This window comes from Lactuca serriola, chromosome 8 (assembly GCF_051521515.1).
Source record: "Lactuca serriola cultivar US96UC23 chromosome 8, Lser_US96UC23_V15, whole genome shotgun sequence".
NCBI classification, from domain to species: domain Eukaryota; kingdom Viridiplantae; phylum Streptophyta; class Magnoliopsida; order Asterales; family Asteraceae; genus Lactuca; species Lactuca serriola.
The window spans coordinates 72,620,233-72,641,187 of NC_136415.1; the positions used below are offsets into that span (position 1 = coordinate 72,620,233).

General features: G+C 34.4%; 1 protein-coding gene and 1 long non-coding RNA gene across 3 annotated transcripts; both read left to right on the forward strand.

The window, feature by feature from the left end:
* Positions 1-5,674: 5,674 nt before the first annotated feature.
* Positions 5,675-13,379, forward strand: LOC145065416 (TMV resistance protein N-like). 2 transcript variants are annotated; one of them, XR_013688412.1, is made up of 7 exons: positions 5,675-5,830; positions 6,943-7,531; positions 8,013-9,117; positions 9,213-9,434; positions 10,013-10,849; positions 10,938-11,902; positions 12,659-13,379. XR_013688412.1 is itself a non-coding variant. In XM_079012406.1 (6 exons), exons 2-6 carry the CDS (start codon positions 7,017-7,019, stop codon positions 11,577-11,579), a joined length of 3,321 nt encoding a protein of 1,106 aa, XP_078868532.1. In that variant the 5' UTR covers positions 5,675-5,830; positions 6,943-7,016; the 3' UTR covers positions 11,580-12,016. The 2 variants fall into 2 exon arrangements, 1 of the variants encoding a protein (XP_078868532.1); XM_079012406.1 differs by lacking the exon at positions 12,659-13,379 and having other exon boundaries at positions 10,938-12,016.
* A 310-nt stretch (positions 13,380-13,689) lies between these two features.
* On the forward strand, positions 13,690-20,565 carry LOC145065419 (uncharacterized). Its single transcript, XR_013688413.1, has 3 exons — positions 13,690-13,745; positions 20,061-20,178; positions 20,316-20,565. It is a non-coding gene; the product is annotated as an uncharacterized LOC145065419 (long non-coding RNA).
* Positions 20,566-20,955: the final 390 nt, after the last annotated feature.

Sequence of the window (20,955 nt, forward strand, 5' to 3'; positions counted from 1 at the left end):
CTTCTTTGGCCACTCAAACCCATAATATGGTCATTGAAACCAAATAACCAAAAGTCCAAGTTGTATTAAAATGTATGTCATATTTTATACTTGTTTGCAGACTAATCCAACAACTACCTATCATTTTTTGCTTAGTATAGTTCAATTGACATCCAGAACATGAAAACAAAACGTGTTTAAAATATGCTAAAATAACATATTCATTATATTTACAAAAAGGACTCAACATGAAACCGTAGAAAGTAACAGATGCATGACATTCCACTGAGTATCAAAAAATAAAAACTTAGAAGTTATGGACCCAAACATCCATTCACCAACTCAATAAGAGACCATGATTAAAGTTTGAATGGTATTGAACCATAAAAACACCTCCAACGATTAAATGGCATAGCCACAAAGTTGTAAGAAAACAAATAGTTAAAGCAAAGGTAATAGCTTCAACCTTATGTTTAAACATCTTCTCATGAATCACATGTATAAATGGGAGATGGAGCTGCTTTCAAAGTTTCTGTTGAAAATAAAATTGCAAAATCCTTCTCATGAATCACACACATAAAGAAAGAGACACACACATATACACAACTACATACAGTTATAGCATTGTACTTTCAAAGTACAATGGTTTAATAAGAAAAATAATTAAACAATTTTAAAAAAAATGGAAATAGAAATGGGGAAGATGCTATATTAGAAAAATAAAATGAATGTACATTGCTATTTTTTGCATTTAGCCCCTGATTTGGCTAAATGCAAGAAATGACAATGTCCTTTCCTATGTTTGTCTATTATAACATTATACTTTCATTTCCATCTTTAATTATTGAACTTTATTTTAATACTTTTCTTATAAACCATTGTATTGTTAAATTACTTTCATTTATTTGTCATCCTACTTTCATTAATTTCAATTACAACATTGTATTTTTTAAAGTATAATGTTGTGAATGGAATAAATGAAAGTGGGATGATATATTAAACTAATTCATGAAAATAACTTGATATTTCTTGAATTTAGTGTATTATATCATATCCTATTTTTAGTTTTTCTATTACACATGTGCACAAACAAACCAAATATGAGTTTTATAATAGATACAAAACAACATTATATCATAAATAGACCACATCATCATTTTTTATTAGCTCACATAGATTCAAGGTCTAGAAAGGATGACACATGTCCTCACCTTCCCTATATTCTCATTATCTCCTTGCACTGGATGAAGACAAAAGAACTCCCCAAGCTAGATGGTAAATATAATCATTAAGGTAGCAAAAATGGAGAACATGAAAACATGATTTTTTTTATGTAAATAATAGTGTCAAATATCGACATCAGGGAAAGATAGTTGTAAGAAAGTCTGGTAAGTTTAAAGAACAACCTAGTTTTGACGCATCTTAAACTGATGCAAAACCTTTGTAAACTTTCTTCACCAACACATGGGTTTGATAGATCCAAAACTACCAAAATCAATACATAAATGTTTTTTTTTTAATACGCTAGAAGTCAATATTTTCATGGAATCAACATTTTAAAGCATTTTCATGTAAAAAAGTCGAAACAAACTCCATTTGAGTTAAGAGATCAGACGCTACAAAGCATGAAATTCAATTTGTCTCTAGATAGGCTTTCACATCAGCAAGACTACTACAGTGAGAATGTTTTTGGGGTTTTTTTTAGAGAAGGAAGAAAAAATAAAAATGGTTCTAGCATTTCATCGACCACCATGTGTGCATCATCAAATTTGTCACGTTTTAACAACAACTCATTATCTTTTTTTCATCATTCATATTTATCATTTATTATTTTTAATCCCAACATCTAATCCAAAGCTTGAAAGCTCTATATAAAAAAAGAAAAAAAGAATAGTTAACCTCATGGAGTATTGCTCCCATATGAGAGCTCTGCAACTTCATTTTTTTTCTTTTGTAACCTACAGTAAGAACCATTGGCCATAATGTCAACATAAAGAATTAAAAATAATTAATATTACATAATACAAACATGAGTATAGTACTTCATTTAGCACACTTCCTAATCTCATAACATCTATTTTTCCATTTAATGGGAAGATTTTCATAGGGGAGATGGAACCATCATCTTTTATAATTTGTCATTCTCAAGATTAGTACTTTGTATCTCGACCATCAAAGTTGCATTTGGCAAATAGTTGCAACATAATACCCAAAACGAATCACAATTCACAAGTCCTGTAATTTTAAAGTCAAATAAAAAAACCACCAAATTATATCATCAAATAGATGGTAATACAAATACCAGAATGCTCCTCCTGTATGAGAGACAATTACCCAAAACAAATCACAATACGGATATCGGGTGATTGATCTCTTTCTAAGTGAAATCCATATAAGAGAGGTAATTATGGGGTTGAAATTGAATGACAATATAAGAAATAGTGGGAGTTTTTGGAAAATAAAGACTACACGCTATGAAATTGGATTGCCAGAATGCTCCTATTATGAGCGCTCTTCGACTTCATCAAAAAAGATAGATCTGTAACCACGGACCTGCTCGTGATTTTAGTGTCACTATGTCATTTTATGTATTTGGAACTTACATGTGAGCTAAGGGTCTTCATAATTTGTACTCTTATATATGTGCGGGTTAGTGCGGAGTGCACGCATGTATAAGATTGAATTAGAAGCCGGTTCGACGACTAGTCAGGGCTCCGGGGGTAGCGCCCCTGGGTCCGGGGTTTCCAAAGGGGCAGCGTCCCTTTGGCGGAGTTTAGGGGAAGCGCCCCTAGCGGGGTCCAAAGGGCAACACCCCAAAAAATCTTCGAAAAGTACATATGGGAACATAGTGGGAAATCGAATTTTTGAGGGTGATTATGGTAAAACTGACGAAATTCGTCAGTTTTGAAAACCCTAAATCCTCATTAAATTTCGGATTTCCTGGCTTGCATCCAAAGCAACCCATGATGGCTAACCCTAATAGAGACCCTAATCTCGTTTATTATATAAACAACTCTTCTCTTTGAAAAGAGAGACACAAAATTATTAAGCTCTTGTTTTCATCAAACAAACATATAATCCTTCTAGTAATTTGGCTTACGACTTCTATGCCTAGAATCGTAAGTGTCATCTTGGATTATCCTAGACTGAATTTTTTGCAGCCCAGACATAGGGTAGAAATATCAGTTCGGAAAGTGTTCTCACGATCCAAGTCGTATCCAAATCTCCACTACAAACCCTACTTTTCCAACAGGATCTGCAAAAAACCAAAATAATCATTTTTTAATTGAAATGTGACAATAGAAACATGTTTGTGATATAAATTCATGAGGTTAAAACATACATCCATACACACACAAAGAAAAAACTTGATGGTAAGGACGGTAAATGGTGGTAAAGGTGTATATTTAGAGTCTCAAAGATAGAGGAAGAGAGAACAATGGTAAATGGTGGCAAATGGCATCTTACAACATTGTCATAGTGGATCAACTAGAGGACATCATAGAGCCCAATACATGGCGAAAAAGGTTTTCGATGTGGCGAAAAAGGAAACAGCTGAAGAACGTTAAGCGTCCCCTAGGAACGCTATGCGTCCGAGGTCTAGATCGCGGTTTTTGGTCAAAAGCCTGAGTATGCTATGCGTCTATTCAGAACGCTATGCGTACTCAGTTGTGTTGAATCGGTTGACTTCTTGACTTTTTTACTTTGACCACAATTTGACCAAGTTTGACCTAAGGGTATTTTGGGTATTTTGAGTTATATTTGAGATTGGTCACTATTTGATGAATAGGTGACGGGTAGACCTGATATTCAGAGCCGATACCTATTTAGCTATTTGTTCGGACTGAGAAGTGAGTTTTCCTGATTGTTCTTGTGGGTCGAAGGCACCAATGCCGACCCATTAGTTATGTATTCTGGTATATAGGATGTTGCTATGTGGTAGTAATCTGTAGATTCGTTTGTTAGTCTGTTGACTGGTTATATGATTATATGTTGCTAGATATATGTTATTTGTTATGTATATGTCGATATTGTATGTGGGGTTGAGACTGTACCGCTTTGTACTGTCAGTCAACAGACCGAGGCATTCCAACCAGGAGGTTATGGGTCGGGGGCAATCCAACTAGGTGGTTGTGGACTCATTATGTATTGGGCAAGCCAACCGAAAGGTTGTGGGCCAGGGCATTCCAACCATAAGGTTGTGGGCCAGGGGTAATCCAGCCAGGAGGTTGTAGACCCGATATCTGTTTGGTTGTATGTTTGTGTGGTGGTACTAATTTGGGGGAACTCACTAAGCTTTGGCTTACAATTTCAGTTTATTGTTTCAGGTACTTCAGATGACCGTGACAAGGCGAATGTGTGATCGTGCACATCCTTCAAATTTATGTTATTTGGATTTTGGGATACTCTGATTATTGATATACAGTTTTGAAACAATGGTTTTGTAAACAATTATTATTTTGGGTTGCTTTGAAAAGTTCAAATTTACTGTGATTTTTGGGATGTTACAAATTGTTTTTTTGTATGATTATATGTGATTATTGGAAATAATTTGTTTTGCTTCGATTTCAGTGGTTAACTGTGATTAATTGAAATTAATCACATATAATTATAAAAAAATCGAAGCAAAACGAATTATTTTCAATTCTGTACTACTATAAAAAAATAATTCCAATTAACCACAATTAACCTCCGTAGTTGAATAAAAACGAATTATTTCCAATTAATCACATATAATCATACAAAAAACACTTCAATTTTATTTTGAACATATAATCATACAAAAAATTGACGCATACCCACAAATATTAGAGCTCTTCACCGATAGAAGACATTTTTTGAAGTTTGAGTAGCCTGGAACAGAGAAGTCCAAACATAGTATGAAATGTGTGTCTTGGACAAAGGACCACAATATCGGGTCAAATTTGATCCACTTAATAATATGGTATGAAATGAATGTATTCTGGACTAAGTGGTTATTTAAAAAAAATAAAAAAATTAAAAGCGGTTATTTTTTTTAAAAAAAAATTACAATACAAAAATGGTTAGATTACGCAATTTCCCTATAAGAAAACAAAACGTCAAAAAAAAATTAAAAATGTATTCGAACAAAACATTAAAAAAATTATTCGAACAAAACATAAAAAAAACATTAATAAATGTATTTGAATAAAACGTCAAAAAATTTAAGAATTTTATTTGAACAAAAAGTTACACAATATAAGCGAAAAAAATATTATATTCAAACAAAACATCAAAAAAAAATTAATTCATAAAAAATATAAATAAATAAAATATAAAGATAATAATCAATAGAAAAAATTACAAAATGATCCATGTGGCTTGACTTAATTGGAAAAATTAATACTGTTAGCCAAAAGGATCGTCTTTGCAACATTTTGAAACCACAAGGACCAAATATGCAAACAATTCGTTATAAGGACTCAAGTTGGTTTATTTTGTCAAACACAAGGACCATTTATGTAATTTCGTCTTAATTATATGTTTATTAACTTTATAAACCGAGGGAGAAAAATCTTTTTTGAAATATGAACATAAGGACCAAAATGGCAAACTAAATTATTTTAGGAACAAAACCTTAAAAATATAGATAAATTTAGGGACCAAAACTGCAATATACTCTTATTATTAGTACTTTCTCATACTTTTTTAGAACTGTGAGAGAATAGTCAACGATGGAGGAAAGACTCCGACCTACTCAAATTAATCCAAGTTTGAACTTGAAAGAGAAATTAAGGAAGGTATTCTGCCCAAATTGTAGTATAAGCTGGCAAAGTGAAGAGATTAGAAAGGACGTCTACTAAAAGTTTGGTGCTGCTGAGAATTTGAGGTACGTTCGCTAAACTGATAACTTGATCAATTATAAGTCATCAAGAAAGAAATGGAAACGTTAAGCGGTTAATGAAGTTTTATATAATATATTAAGTAAATTTAATCAAACAGTTAAAAAAAAAGGTCGTTCCGGAATGTGTGAAACGAATTTTGACCTAATTTAGTCAACGTTGTGAAGTTTTTGAATTAGTGTAGTTAGATGATCAAATTAAGCTATTTGTGAAGTTAATATGTTGTGTATATGTTATAATGAATGGAATTTGGAGGAAAACGAGCCTAATGGTGTGTATATGTATCGTCGATACAAGCAGAAAACATAACAGGAGGATTGGTCTGTGTTTTGTTAAGCAAATACAAGTACGACTTGGCACTATTTGAATTCGTGCTTTACTACGTTTAAGAACCAAATGCTAGGGGAATTCATTAAAGATATTAACTTTTCTAAATAGGATAAAAGTTATAGGTGTTCACGTAAAGCAAAAAGGTCATAAAGGTAAGCGGTTAATCATGGTGGGAAGATATGTATCAATTCATTTAAATGAACAATATTGCTAGGTTGGATTTTGGGGTGAGAATGTACAATGTAGAAGCGTGGTGATTAAATGTTGAAACTACAAAACTTGATTATTAATATAAGGGAACTATAATTACTTTTTCATTATCTTCACTCTGTTGAAAGGCTTAAGACTTGAGAGAGAAGAGTCAAGTGGTGCATGAAAGGCTTCCACATGCTCAAATTGATTCAAGATATTAAAGGAACAAATCCTATGAAATTGAAGTATAAGCTTGCAAAGTAAAGATTTAAGAAAGGAAGTCTGCTGAAGTTTGGTGTTGCTGGGATTTTTCACCAAGTCTTTTCAGAAAAATCTCAATGTAGAACTATAAGCAAAATATTAAATGTATAATTTAATTGTGTTAAAACTAACTCATATCACCTAAATCAGTTCATGTCTATCTTTTGAATTATAGCTTGTATTATACATTTAAAGGAGTTTGTATCACCAAAAAGTTAATGACTAGTTATGAGATTTTCTACATGGTGTCCAGTTACTCCAAATATGAGTTTTGACAAGTTTTTTTTTTTCTTTTTTTTTTTTTACATGATAACAGCTTTTACTGGAAACTCACATCAGTCTGTATAAAGTTCATTTCATTGAGGTTCTCAAACCACATACTCGCAACATATGAACACATCAATGGCATCTTCATCATCATTTTCTCCTTCTGTTCCGGAATTTTCTTCTAAATCGTGGAAGTATGATGTATTCCTTAGCTTTAGAGGAGAAGATACTCGGAAGACTTTTGTGGATCATCTCTACTCAGCTCTTGAACAACAAGGGATCTACACCTACAAGGACGACGAAACACTTCCTCGGGGTGAGTTGATTGGTCCAAACCTTATGAAGGCTATAGAAGAATCACAGATTGCTGTCATCGTATTCTCTGAAAACTATGCAGATTCTTCATGGTGCTTACATGAACTTGCACATATCATGAAATGCAAGGATACTGGAAACCAAATCGTTTTGCCCATATTTTATAATGTGGATCCATCTGATGTGCGAAAACAAAAGCGAAAATATGGAGAAACATTTTGCAAACATGAGTTGGAGAACAAGAGCAATGTTGAATCTTGGAGAAAAGCACTCGTGGATGCAAGTAACATTTCTGGATGGGAACCCAAGCACATTGCCAATGGGTAATTTTCTTCTTTGTTTTTGTACAACACAATTATACTTTTATCTTAGAAGTTTTTATCTAAATGTTTTGATTATTCGATGATGTTGATGAACTAGATAAACACAGCCTCTACTAGATCAATTTATCATTTTGGTAAGTTAAAAGACATGTGTCAAGTCCTAGGATTATGAATAACCTTAAATGAAGTTATGATGGACTTCGCTGAGCTCTAATTCTAATCGCATACTTGATGCCTCCCTTCAAGCTGCAACAACACATCCATCTTGCTTCACTTTTTGTTATATGAAACTATTTTCGATGTTTCCCGAGAAAATTGTTACAAACTACCTATAAATTTAACTTTACAACTTCTATTTAAAATATGAAATTTAAATGATGATTAGCTAGGATCCCTTTTTTCTATTTCATGGTTCATGAAAAAATTACCTCTTTCTCCAATGTGAGCATGTGTTAATTATCCTTGTATATCCAACATGTAGGCATGAATCAAAGGTTATCAAAGAAATTGTTGACACAATTTCACAGAGGTTGCAGCTAGTAACTTCAAGTGCAGACGAGAACCTAGTTGGAATAGCGGCCCGTGTGCAAGGTTTGGAATCAGAGTTACAAATTGGGTCAGGTGGTGTGCGGATGATTGGAATATGGGGGGTTGGGGGTGGTGGTAAGACTACTCTTGTGTCTGCTATTTATGATGAATTCTCTAGCAAGTTTGATGGTTGCTGCTTTGTAAAAAATATCCGGGAGGAATCAAGGAAAAATGGTTTGGAAAAATTGCAAGAAAAAATCCTTTCTGGTGTTTTGAACCAAAAGAAAGTTCAGGGAATAGGGAGAGTTGAGGAAGGAAGACATATGATGCTGAATAAGTTATGCCGTAAAAAGGTGTTGATTGTTCTTGATGACGTCGATCAGCTTAACCAACTAAAAGCATTAGCTGGATCACATGATTGGTATGGTGAAGGAAGCCGAATAATAATCACAACCAGAGATGAGCATGTATTAAATGCAAACAGAGTTGATGTTAAGCACAACATTAGCTTGTTAAACAATGATGAAGCTATTAAGCTCTTTCGCAAGCACGCATGCCAGGATTACAGATGGACTGAAGATTACAAGCAGCTTTCCAAAGAGGTGGTCTCTTATGCTGGTGGGCTTCCATTAGCACTTACAGTAATCGGTTCTTTCTTGTGTGACAAAAACATTCGTGAGTGGAGGAGTGCATTAGCCAGACTGAAAGAGATCCCAGATGATAATATTTTGGAAACTCTAAAAGTCAGCTTTGATGGACTTAAACCGCTTGAACAAGACTTGTTTCTTGATATAGCATGTTTTTTTAGGTGGCAGAAGAAAGATACCGCAATGGAGATTCTTGATGCTTGTGGTTTTTATCCTGTTATAGGAATAAAGGTGTTGATACAAAAGGCTCTCATAACTATTTCGAAAGATGGAGAGTTTGATATGCATGATCTGGTGCAAGAAATGGGACACCACATTGTTAGAGGGGAACACCCCAAGAATCCTGAGAAACATAGTAGGATTTGGAAGAAAGAAGATGTTCTTAGAATATGTGCTATGGATGCAATGATGGTAATGGTTAAGCTACGCTTTGCATGATATATTATGTATGTATAAACAGACACTTTTGAATTAATCCTAACACCATTTTGGTTCCTCTATCATAGGAAAGTGACAAGATCGAAGCAATAAAAATGGATTTCTGGATTCAACCAGCAAAAGGACAAGAACAAAATCTTCATTCGGTTGCTGCAAACATGAAGAATCTTCGGTATATGGAATCGATAGGTGATCCTGCAAAATCATTGTTTAATGAGCTTCCACTAAGGGAGCTTTGCTGTCTTCTATTGACCTTTGGCTCGCAAACACAACTTTGGGAGGGTTGTAAGGTAATTCATATTTTTTATCACTTTATCTAATTAACAGATGAAAACAAAGTTGATGATGAATTACAGACATGAATAATCCAGAGTAAATTTCAAGTATCTATAGCATTGAAAAGCATGGATCTTTATTCTTTGAATGTCCTTTGTCTTAGAAACTATAAACTTTTCAAAATATAATTTGTTTATTAACATATTAGTCATTATAGTCCATGGTATTTATGTAAAACCCATCCTCCATCTAAATATCCTTTTGTCTTAATAATGATGCAAATTTCCTTTTGTTTTTTTGAAAAGAAATATGATTAAAAACTATTATAAAATATTGATATCACTGATTTGGGTTTAAAGGTCTTTTATTATCTTGTTTCTATTAAGTGATTTATAGATATATTATTAAACAATTTAAAAGTTGACATGATTTCCATTTGCGGACGGAAGGAACTAGTTATTTGTCAAACTATTATTTCATATATAAATAGTGTATAACTGTGTTTGTGTTTGTCTGTGTGCCTGCATGCCATTTTCCTCAAAAATCTTGTCACCTTGATACATTTTTGACTTGTTGTACTTGTATTTAACAGTTGCTCCCAAGTTTGAAGTTATTGAAACTTCACTTTATGGATAAACTAATCATCACACCAGATTTTAATGGACTTCCAAATCTTGAAAGATTTATTCTTTATGGATGTCTGTGCTTAGTAGAAATTCATCCATCGATTGGATGCTTGGAAAAGCTTGTTTACTTATCTATAGAAGCTTGTCCCAATCTTGAGATGTTTCCACCCATTAGGGGAATAAAGAAACTTGAGACCCTTGAATTCCCAGGGCAGCCCAAACTTGTTAAGTTTCCAAAGATCCAACAACAGAAGATGGACAATTTACAACATCTTGATTTGGATAATAGTGGGAGCAAAGTTGCATCCTACATAGAATCTTATTCAAACTATTTTGTTATTTGTTGGAGGTGTGGTTGCAGCAATCTTCCTGGTGTAGAATGTTGTGTAGAGGATCCTTGTTTACATCGTAACATACGTTTAAGGTTTTTCAACAAATTGCATGAACTCCGATTCTTAAGGAAGTTGAATCTGAGCGTGTGCCATTTAGGAGATGAAGACATTGGCTCTGATGTTTTAGAGTTTCCCAACTTGCAACAACTCAATCTAGAAGGAAATGAATTTTCACGATTAAATTTTAGTCGCTTGCGAGTTCCTCAGCTCAAATGGCTCAATGTGTCAAGCTGCTATGACCTTGTAGAATTGTCAGAGATGCCATCAAGTATAGCTGTTGTTATAGCGGATAATTGTAGCTCGCTTGAAAGCTTTGGAGATATCTCAAACTGTAAATGGTTGTGGAAAGTGTCACTTCTAGGGGACAACAAACTTGGTGATGGTGAGATATTACTAGACTCCATGCTCCAGGTTTTGCTCTACGTACCTTTTGAATTTCGATCTTTATCATGTTAATTAACCCAAACACACAAATAAATGAATGTGTTTTCCATGGCAGGGGAATGCTATTGAAGATCACTTTATCAGTGTAAGACTTCAATATCAGAATCCAAGGGCGTTTGTAGGTAGGTTCTTTAGGGGGAAAACATTTACAAAGCGTCTCCCACATGTTAAATGGGGGAGATATATGCCGCTTATGCTATATGTTGCCAACACGTTTAGACTGCGTCTTCCGGATGATTGGTGCAATGAATTTTGTGGGTTCTTAATACGCATCATTACCCCGAACAGAGATATGTGGATTGATATAATTATTAAGCAGGATCCAGATCAGGAAGATTCTCGGTTTGAGATTTGGCAGGAGTCTAATGAAGCACCAGAGCCTGAATATGATGGAGAAGTAAAGACATATGTGGGATATGTTTCCTTTAGCTCGTTGAGGCGAACCACATCGTTGAACTCATCTTACAATATTATTTCATTTTCCATACAGAGGCATTGGACTTCGTTTTCTGTTGAGTTTGTTCCTAGAAAAAGTAAAGATGATCCGGTGCAAACAACAAAAGTTGCAACAGATTGCTCAGAGTTTTGGCATGAGGAAAATGATGAATATAAATCATTTATGATCCAAGACAATTCTAAGTCTTCCATATCAATATTATATGGCGATAAAACATCTGAAAAATCCATACAACCATAGATCTCTCGACTCTTTGCCAGTTCGTATAGTCTGAGTGACTCTGAATTTATGATTCTGATTACACTGCAACATACAGTGAAAAACAAATTGCAAAGGGAGGAGATCGGATGTCCTGAAGATGATTGCATATCACAATAAAAACTCCTAATTTGATTGTAGGTTTTGATACCCTAGCTAAAGTACATCGAGTATTGAGAGAGAATGCTTTGTATATGTAACTCTTTAGCTAATTCATATGACTAAACTTGGTATTTATACAAGAAAGAACCACCTTTATATCATGACAGGGCGTGACTGACATCAGGGCTTAATTACAATCTCCTGTAAGTCACATCATAACTGCCTCTATTAGACACAATTAAATATATTATAGAATAGAGGGTATCAATGTGTAATATCTAAACCTATATATGTTGATTTTATGTAACCTAAGACATGGCGCCAATAATACATATGATTCTGCAAAATATTTAATATGTTTTGACGATATTTAGGACGTTTTAAAAATGTTCATAATGTATAATGTTATATAAAATGAATTGACATATAAAATTGTTTACCATCATATATAAAAAAATCTATTTTAAAATTTAAATGGAATTTTAAATTAGAATGAAATAAACAGTAGTAGCTATTACCATTACGACACGTAGAGTAGGTTATATTTATTTATTAATGATATAAAATCTTAATAATATTAACAAAAATAATATAGTTGGATTTATTTGTTTGACATATGAGTTACTTGGCAAAATATCACAAGTAAATGATGAGTATTTTGTATTTAGTTATTAACAAAATAAGGAATTATAAAATATTAAAATATATTTATTATATTTTGCTTTTGTTTTTATATAGCAAACTAAGGAATGTTGTATTTATATAAGTATTATTACGTTATTTTTTTGTAATGATAAAAAATTCACAACATAAATTAAGAAAAATACTATAATGAAATTTATGTATATATATTGCTTTATTAACAAAATCACGTAATGGAAGAAAATTAGGGGGGTTAGAAATGTAAATACATTAAAATAGAAGGTGTTACATAGCTAATTGTGGAGTACTTCTTTTAGGATCTAAACCTTCAGATTTGGGGGTAATGTTTTCGTTGGTACAATCTCCTAGAAATGTCGGTGATATCTGAGCAAGATAAAAAGATTAACAAAATGAAGATGATGGAGAATAGTATTTAGAAGACAACGATGGTTTCCAATTAATGGTGACCTATTCGGAAGCTACCTGTTCAGCAGGATAACACAATGACACAACTGCTAACAAAGAGAAGAAGAGGAATTTCGGATGAAGATATACATATTTTTACTGAAATATAAACGGATTATAATCAATTCTTATTCTGGGATTTTTTTTTTTTTTTTTAGGATTTGCGTTTCAAATCTTGGCATATTTTTCGTAAATTTGTTTGATTTGCTGTTGACTTTTCTAAATAATGATAATTTTAGTTAATGGCATTAATCTGGACGCAGTTGTTATTTGCAAGGATCTGTAGGAGCTTATAAACCAGTTGTGGTCAAACGTGTCGTGGATAGCATGACTATCAATTTAAGATCAAGTTGTTTCAAAAAAGCTGATGTTGCTAATGTGTATTAAATTGTATTTTTTTTTTCTGACTCTAATCGTAATAGACTTGACGTTTGGCCGGAATTGGAATCCAATTCCATTCCATTATGGCATTGGTTGCAAATGAGTACCAGATTGAATCTAACTGAAATTCACAAATCCTTTGACATGTGGATTTCAACATTTTGTCCTAAAATCTATGAAATCCAATTTACTCGCATACCCTTTTGTTTTCAAAAGGGTAATATATATTTTTTAATGTATATTTTACATAAAAATGGTGAATGTATGCAAAAACATAGACTAACCATCTTAGCCTTTTAAGCAAGCGAGTGCCTACCATTATTATGTTCTTATTGGTTAATGCAATGTTTAATGAATAATGTTTGTGTTTTATATAATTTTCTTTTTCTATTTTCAAACTCTTACATGAAGGGTAGAGTGCATGTAGGTGGACTGTTAATTATTTTCTTATTTTAAAGTGAAGTGGAATTAAAAAAATGAAATAATGTATGCTTTGTGCAAATGTTACAGAATGTCAAAACTGCAATTTAATATCAAAACCATGGCAGGAATAGAGTGGTGAGTACAAAAAAAATCTTCCGTTTAAATTGTGTTTATATATACTTTTTAAGTAATAATTAAAACTTGACATCTTTGTCTTTATGTTGTAGTGTTGGTAACAACCATGAAAAAACCAAATTGCCCTTTTTGTCCTTTATTCTTTCAATTGCACCAAGTCATTTACTATTAGAGTAAAATAAACGAATAATATAAACGTTTTGTTATGAAAATGTTACAACATAATGATTTGTAATTGTATTTTGATTATGAAAAATTGTACACGGTTTGATGTATATATGTATATATATACTAATTACACTTAGATACCCTCTATTATAACTATATTATAAATATGTCTAATACGCCCCCGCAAGCTAAGGCCGCGGAATGACCTGTAGCTTGGATCTTAGAAAGAGGAATCTAGGAGTCGACAAGGGTTTTGTGAAAATGTCTGCAATTTGATCATGCGTAGATATGAACTGAACTTGAAGTTTTCCTTTGGTAACTTTTTCCCTGACAAAGTGGAAATCAACTTCTATGTGTTTTGTTCTTGCATGAAACACTGGATTAGCTGAGAGATATGTTGCTCCAAGATTATCACACCACAAAACAGGAGCAGATGATTGTTTGACACCTAGCTCTCCAAGAAGTGCTTGAAGCCATGTGAGTTCAGCAACGGTATCCGCAAGAGCTTTGTATTCAGATTCCGTGGATGAGCGAGATACAGTTCGTTGTTTTCTGGCCGTCCATGAAATTAGATTAGAACCGAGATATATATATAGCAAATCCCCCCGTGGATCGACGGTCATCCGGGCAACCAGCCCAATCGGCGTCAGAGAAAGCCGTAAGAGATGAGGGAGAGTTGGTGGACCCCTGCCAATGAGAATCAGTGAAGGCCTGAAGATAATGATCTGAGGACTGGCGAATGAGCATGCCATGGTCAATTGTGCCCTTTAAATAGCGCATAATACGTTTGACAGCAGACCAGTGATTCTCAGTAGGTGCATGCATGAATTGACAAACTTTATTGACAGCGAATGTAATATTTGGACGAGACAGGGTGGCATATTGAAGAGCACCAACAGCTTGTCTGTACTTTGTTGGATCAGAGAAGGACGAACTGTCATTGATAGACAACGGCGGAGAGGTGATCATCGGAGACGGTGTCGGCTTGGAGTCCGAAAGGCCCATTTTCTGAAAAAGTTCCAAGATGTACTTTTTCTGAGATAAGATGACATTGTCTCCGGTTGGTACGATTTCAATTCCCAAAAAATAATTTAGACGTCCAAGATCTTGGATGGCAAAGGTGTTCCCAAGTTGAGTAACAATATTGTTTATCGCATCACTGTTGTTGCCTGTGAGGATTATGTCATCAACATAAATCAGCATGTAGAGGAGAGTACCACCTTAGGAGTAGATGAAGAGCGAGGGATCTGTCTTGGATCCATGAAAACCGAGAAGAAGCAGAGCCTGAGTTAGACGTTGAAACCAAGCCCGGGGGGCCTGCTTCAGGCCATATATAGATTTTTTGAGCAGACAAACGTGATCTGGGTGCTTTGGATCCACAAGACCTGGTGGTTGTTTCATATATACTATTTCAGCAAGAGTTCCATGGAGAAAAGCATTTTGGACATCAAGTTGTCGTAAGGGCCATCGTTGTGTGATGGCAATGGATAGAACGGCTCGTATGGTGGTAGATTTTACCATAGGACTAAAAGTCTCCTGGTAGTCAATCCCTGCTTGTTGACGGAACCCTTTTGCCACAAGTCTCGCCTTGTAGCGAGTAATGGCCCCAGTTTTGTCACGTTTTAACCTGTAAACACACTTGCAATCAATAAGGTTAGCATTGGGAACAGGGGGTACTAAAATCCAAGTGCCATTTTTTATAAGAGAACTATACTCATTCGCCATTGCCTAACGTCATTCTGGAGATTTATTCGCAATAGAGAATGATGACGGTTCGGATATGTCGGTGACAGTGTGATAGGCGTAAGGATGGAAAGGAACACGCTGTTTTGGGTTTTGCTGAAGGTTGGCAGGACGAGGACGAGGGGCAGATATAGGAGGGGGGGATGGACCTGTGGATTGAGTTTGAGAGGGTGGATCAACTAAGTTAGAGGTATTGTTGGGAGTGGAAGAGGGATGGTCAACCGAGAGTGGTGGGTCAGTGTGGGTGGAGAGAGGTAATGCATCAGGCATCTCGTGAGGAGATACCATCGAGGTATATGGAGATTTTGAGGAGATGGGAGATGAGGTTGACGTATTGATATTGTAGAAAGGGAAGGAGGATTCATCAAAACGAACATGACGTGCAATGTAGATTCGTTCAGATGATAGATCAAGGCAACGATAGCCATGGTGAAGAGGACTGTAGCCAAGAAAAAGACATGGAGTTGACCTAAAATCCATTTTGTGAGAATTGTACGGTCGCAAATGTGGAAAACATAAACAACCAAAAACTCATAGGAAGGAATAATCGGGAAGATGATTGAAAACATGCTGAAAGGGAGATTTCCTTTGAGAGGTGTGAGAAGGCATGCGATTGATAAGGTAGACAGCAGTTTCAAAGGCAAAGTGCCAAAATCGTTGAGGTGTGTGAGATTGAGCCATAAGAGTGAGACCGGTTTCAACGACATGCCTGTGACGTTGTTCAACAAATCCATTTTGAGCACTTGTGTGGGGACAAGAACGCTGATGAATAATACCTAGATTTGTAAAAAGGTTGGATAGAGGGCGGAATTCTCCACCTCAGTCAGTCTAAACACGCTTGAGTTTTGTGGAAAATTGGCTTTCAACCATTGTAATAAAATTTTGAAAGATGTTGAATACATCATATTTTTGAGACATAGGGAAGAACCATATATAACGAGAAAAATGATCAACACATAATAGAAAATAACGATGACCATTAGAGGAAAGAACAGGAGCAGGCCCCCACACATCACAATAAACTAAATCAAGTATTTTATTACTACGAAAAGAAGATACAGGTAAATGTAATTTTGAAGATTTTCCAAGTTGACATGATGAACAACAACTAGAAGAAGACTTGTTTGTAACAGGAAGTGAAAAATTAGAAAACATAAAATTTAAAAGACTCTGATGAGGATGTCCAAGTCGTCGATGCCATATGACAGGAGATGCACGGGCAGCCGAGAAAGCAACAGGAGAAGTAGACTTGGACCGGAATGAATGAGGCTTGAGCTTGTAGAGACCATTTTCACTGGGGCCCGTGAGAAGAGTAGTGCGTGTAGACACGTCCTTAATGACAAAAAAAGAAGAGTGAAATTCAAAAAAGACATTATTATCTAAACAAAATTTTTGAACTGAAAGAAGTTGTTTGTGATTTGTGGAACGTGTAAGATGTTTGTGAGCTGAAAAGTTTTGTTTGGTGAGAAGATACGAGAGGAACCAATATGGAGAATAGGAAAACCCTTACCGTCACCGACATGTAGATTGTCATTACCCTGGTACGTGCGAGAATCGTCCATGCTGGCAAGATCAGGCGTGATGTGAGCATTGGCACCGGTGTCAGGAAACCATGAGTTGGAGCCTGTGGGGATATGACTCTCAACAAGGTTGGGAATGTTGCGCGGACGGATAGTAGATGGATCTCTGTTTGGACATTGTGATGGAAGATGACCAATGCCACATCGATTGCATGTGCCATGGACGGTGTTTTGGTTTGAAGCCCAACTGAATTGGCGGTCACCTCGTGCACGATTGCTGTTAGGGCGAGAGGATCCACGTCTTCCACGAGTGTAGGAGCCACGGTTTCTGTTTCGAGATCCATAATAGGCTTGAGGACCTGTTGGTTGAGATCCAGAGATTGAGTTTGGTACAATGTTGAAGCCGAGGGAGTTGAGGGCAGTAGTAAGAGGACCCAGTTGAGCTGCCAATGTTGATGCAGAAGGTGTTGAGGTTGCATTTGTAGTTGTGTGGAACGCTTGAACAACTGGTGTTGTAGGGTTCCGTGTTTTTCCTATCATGAAGTCATGATCACTAAGAAGAGCATGTAGTTCAGTGAATGAGGTAGGAAACTGTCTGGCTGTGATTGTAGCTTTAAGACTGTTGTATTCTTCTCTTAGACCAGAAACAGCAAGCATAACTAAATCTTTGTCTGATACAGGAGATCCAATAGCCGCTAAAGCATCAGCGTATTCTTGAGCGTGATTCAAATATGCATCAGTAGTTTCATCTCCCTTCAACTCGATTCTCAATAATTGTGTTTTGAGAGTATATTCTCGAGATGAGGAGTGTGGAGCATATGCACGTTCAAGAGAAAGAGTTCTTGAGAGGTGGTACCTTGTACGTGTCGAAAAGATGCTTCTGATATTGTGGAGATTATCAGCATGCGTACGTGGGCATCATTGGCAACCCAAATAGAGTAGTTTGGGTTGTCTCTTGGTTCAGGTTTCGGATCAGCAGCTGTGGCTGCTGCAGGAGGAAGTTGTTTTTCAGGGCACATAATTGTACCGTCTACATAGCCATAAAGATTGTTTGTAATAAGAAAGGGTTTGATCATGGCTTTCCAGTATTCGTAATTGGTTGGAGAGAGGGTAAAAGCAAACTTGTGAGTATTGTGAGAATGCTTCTCATCCTCCATGGCTCTGATACCATAATGATTTGTAATTGCATTTTGATTATGAAAAATTGTACACGGTTTGATGTATATATGTATATATATATTATAACTATATTATAAATATGTCTAATACAACACAAAAGTATTATGTTATAATATGCTAATAAGACGATAACTATTTTACATTGCCCTTTTTTCCCTTTAAGGGAAAAAAGGACAATCATGCCCTTTTCTATTAATCTTTTATTTCTCAATAGCAAAAAAAAACATGTCCATTTTCTGTTATGTCCAGAACTATCAACAATATATCTATATTAGTATAGTAGACGATTTTAGATTCATACTTTCATTCATTTGGTAAATAGACATAGCAAAAAGTAAATTGGCCATTTGCCCTTTGAGTAAAACATGAAAAAATTAAACATTATGTAAAATGGCTTTTACAAAACTGTTACAATATAAAAGTAAGACACTACAATATGCTAATAAGGCAATAACAAAAGTAGATTCCCCTAAATGTTGCTTTGAGTTAACAAATAAAAACTAAAACTTTCTGTTATAAAACTCTTATAACAGTAACTTATGATGCTAATTATTGGACAAAAAAACTTTATGTTATAAGAGTTTTACATACGAATAATATGATGCTATAATATGGTAGTTGTGTGAAGTTATCTTAACATGAACAATTTATGAAAAAAAAAAACAAAAACAAATGTTAAAAAATAGAAATATATATTATTCAAAGTAGAGTATTTATTATATTTTATTTTTTGTTTTTTTTTTCTGTAAAAGATGTAGAATTTCAAGGGCAAATCAGTCACGCAGTAAAAATCATACTATCATGTGGAAAACTGTTAAATTTTTTTTTAGAAAGTACAATGCTATATGATGCATATTTTCTAAAGTTTCATTGTTTAATTTAATTTTTCTATATAAAATTCAGAAAAAAAAATGATATGGCATAAATATGTGTTATTTTAAAGTAGTTTTTTTAGTAGGGGCAAAACAGTGAAATTCGTGGTCTCATTTGTATTTTTTATAACATAATTCTTACAATTAGATTTGAAGAAAAAGAAAGATAACCTTGCATATTTTTTTTATCAAAGTACAATGCTATTTTTTTTTGCTTACATTTAAAGTTTTTTTACTTATAATTTTTTTTCTGCATATAACATTTAGAATGATAAATTACAATGTTAATAAAAAAAAGTGGTTATAATGAAACAAACTTAACATGGAATGGAACCTTGGATTACTATTCCTGTTTTCCATGGTCCATTCCTCGAAAAAAAAAGTAACAGAAGGAGAAGAAATATCGTAATAGAGGGAGAAGAAAAAAGTAATAAAGTAAATAACATATTGCAAATCACATAAACATAAAGCAATTAATGATCAGTGTGTATTTTGATTGGGTTTTTTTCGAGAACTAAAGCTTGTTGGCAGGAATTAGAGTGTAAAGATTATAAAAGGGCATTTTTGGTATAATTAATTATTTTATGCTGAAAAATACACGATTGATGATGTTATTTATTAAAAAACTGAAAGTTATAGAGAAATAGGAGGGTGATATATGTCGTATGGTATCTCCTACAGAATGAAAGTAGGATGATATAGGAAACTCAATTCCTCAAAATAAGTAAGAGATTGAGAAGAAGAATCGTAACAGAAGAAGAAGAAAAGGAAATAGAGTAAATAAGTTTTTATAGATCACAAAAACACAAATAACTTTGATTTTTTTTTTGTAGACTAAACAGATGGAGATATACCTTCGCTAGTCTGTAGAGACAAAGAAGAATTCTTGAATACAGGTTCCAAGAATTCAATGAAGAAGTGAAGAAGATATCAATCACGAAATCAATATTTGTAAGTTAGAGGATTATGATTAGTTGATTTTAAGGGATTGCATATCTCTATTAAAGTTTGAAATTTTTCTTTACATGTATAATACGTAATTTGAATGCAGTGTAAAACTAATTGAAAACTAATTTCCTTAATCTTAGGAGATGAGTTATTGACAATTGAAGAATCGCATGGGCGGGAAAATCAGTCCTAAGAGTTTTTCCGTGAAGGACACGTGGCAAGTAGGAGGTGCAAAAGAGGGACATGTGGCGTGCAAAGTACTATTTTATTAAGACTAGATATAATAATAAAAACAACAATAAAACATGATGAATGTAGAAGTGCAAATATGGAATTGCTTATGGTCGTATCATGCTTCTTGAGATACGTTTTTTTCTTGGGTTTTTGACACTGTAGCACATCAATGTTTTGTCAATTTGCACATTTAGTCATTAAAGTTTTTTTTTGTGCTCAATTGATCCTTAATGTTAGTAAATACCGACTAATTACCCCCTTATGCACCCGGTAAACGGAACAACCGGTGATATTGCTTGTGTGGAATAAGTTTACATAATATAATTCATTTATTTTATCCATGTAGGATTTAGAGGTCAAAATAAACACATTTATTTAGCCAGGACACTCCTTCTTCGTTCTTTCTTTTTTTCATATTACAGTGAATACGAAGCACTAAACCTAGGGTTCGAAGTCGTTTTCTCCGATCGAAGTCAGTGAGCAGTCAACCAACCCATAATGTCTAGCTCGACGCCAAACCCTGATGGACTCCACTCCATAGTGGAG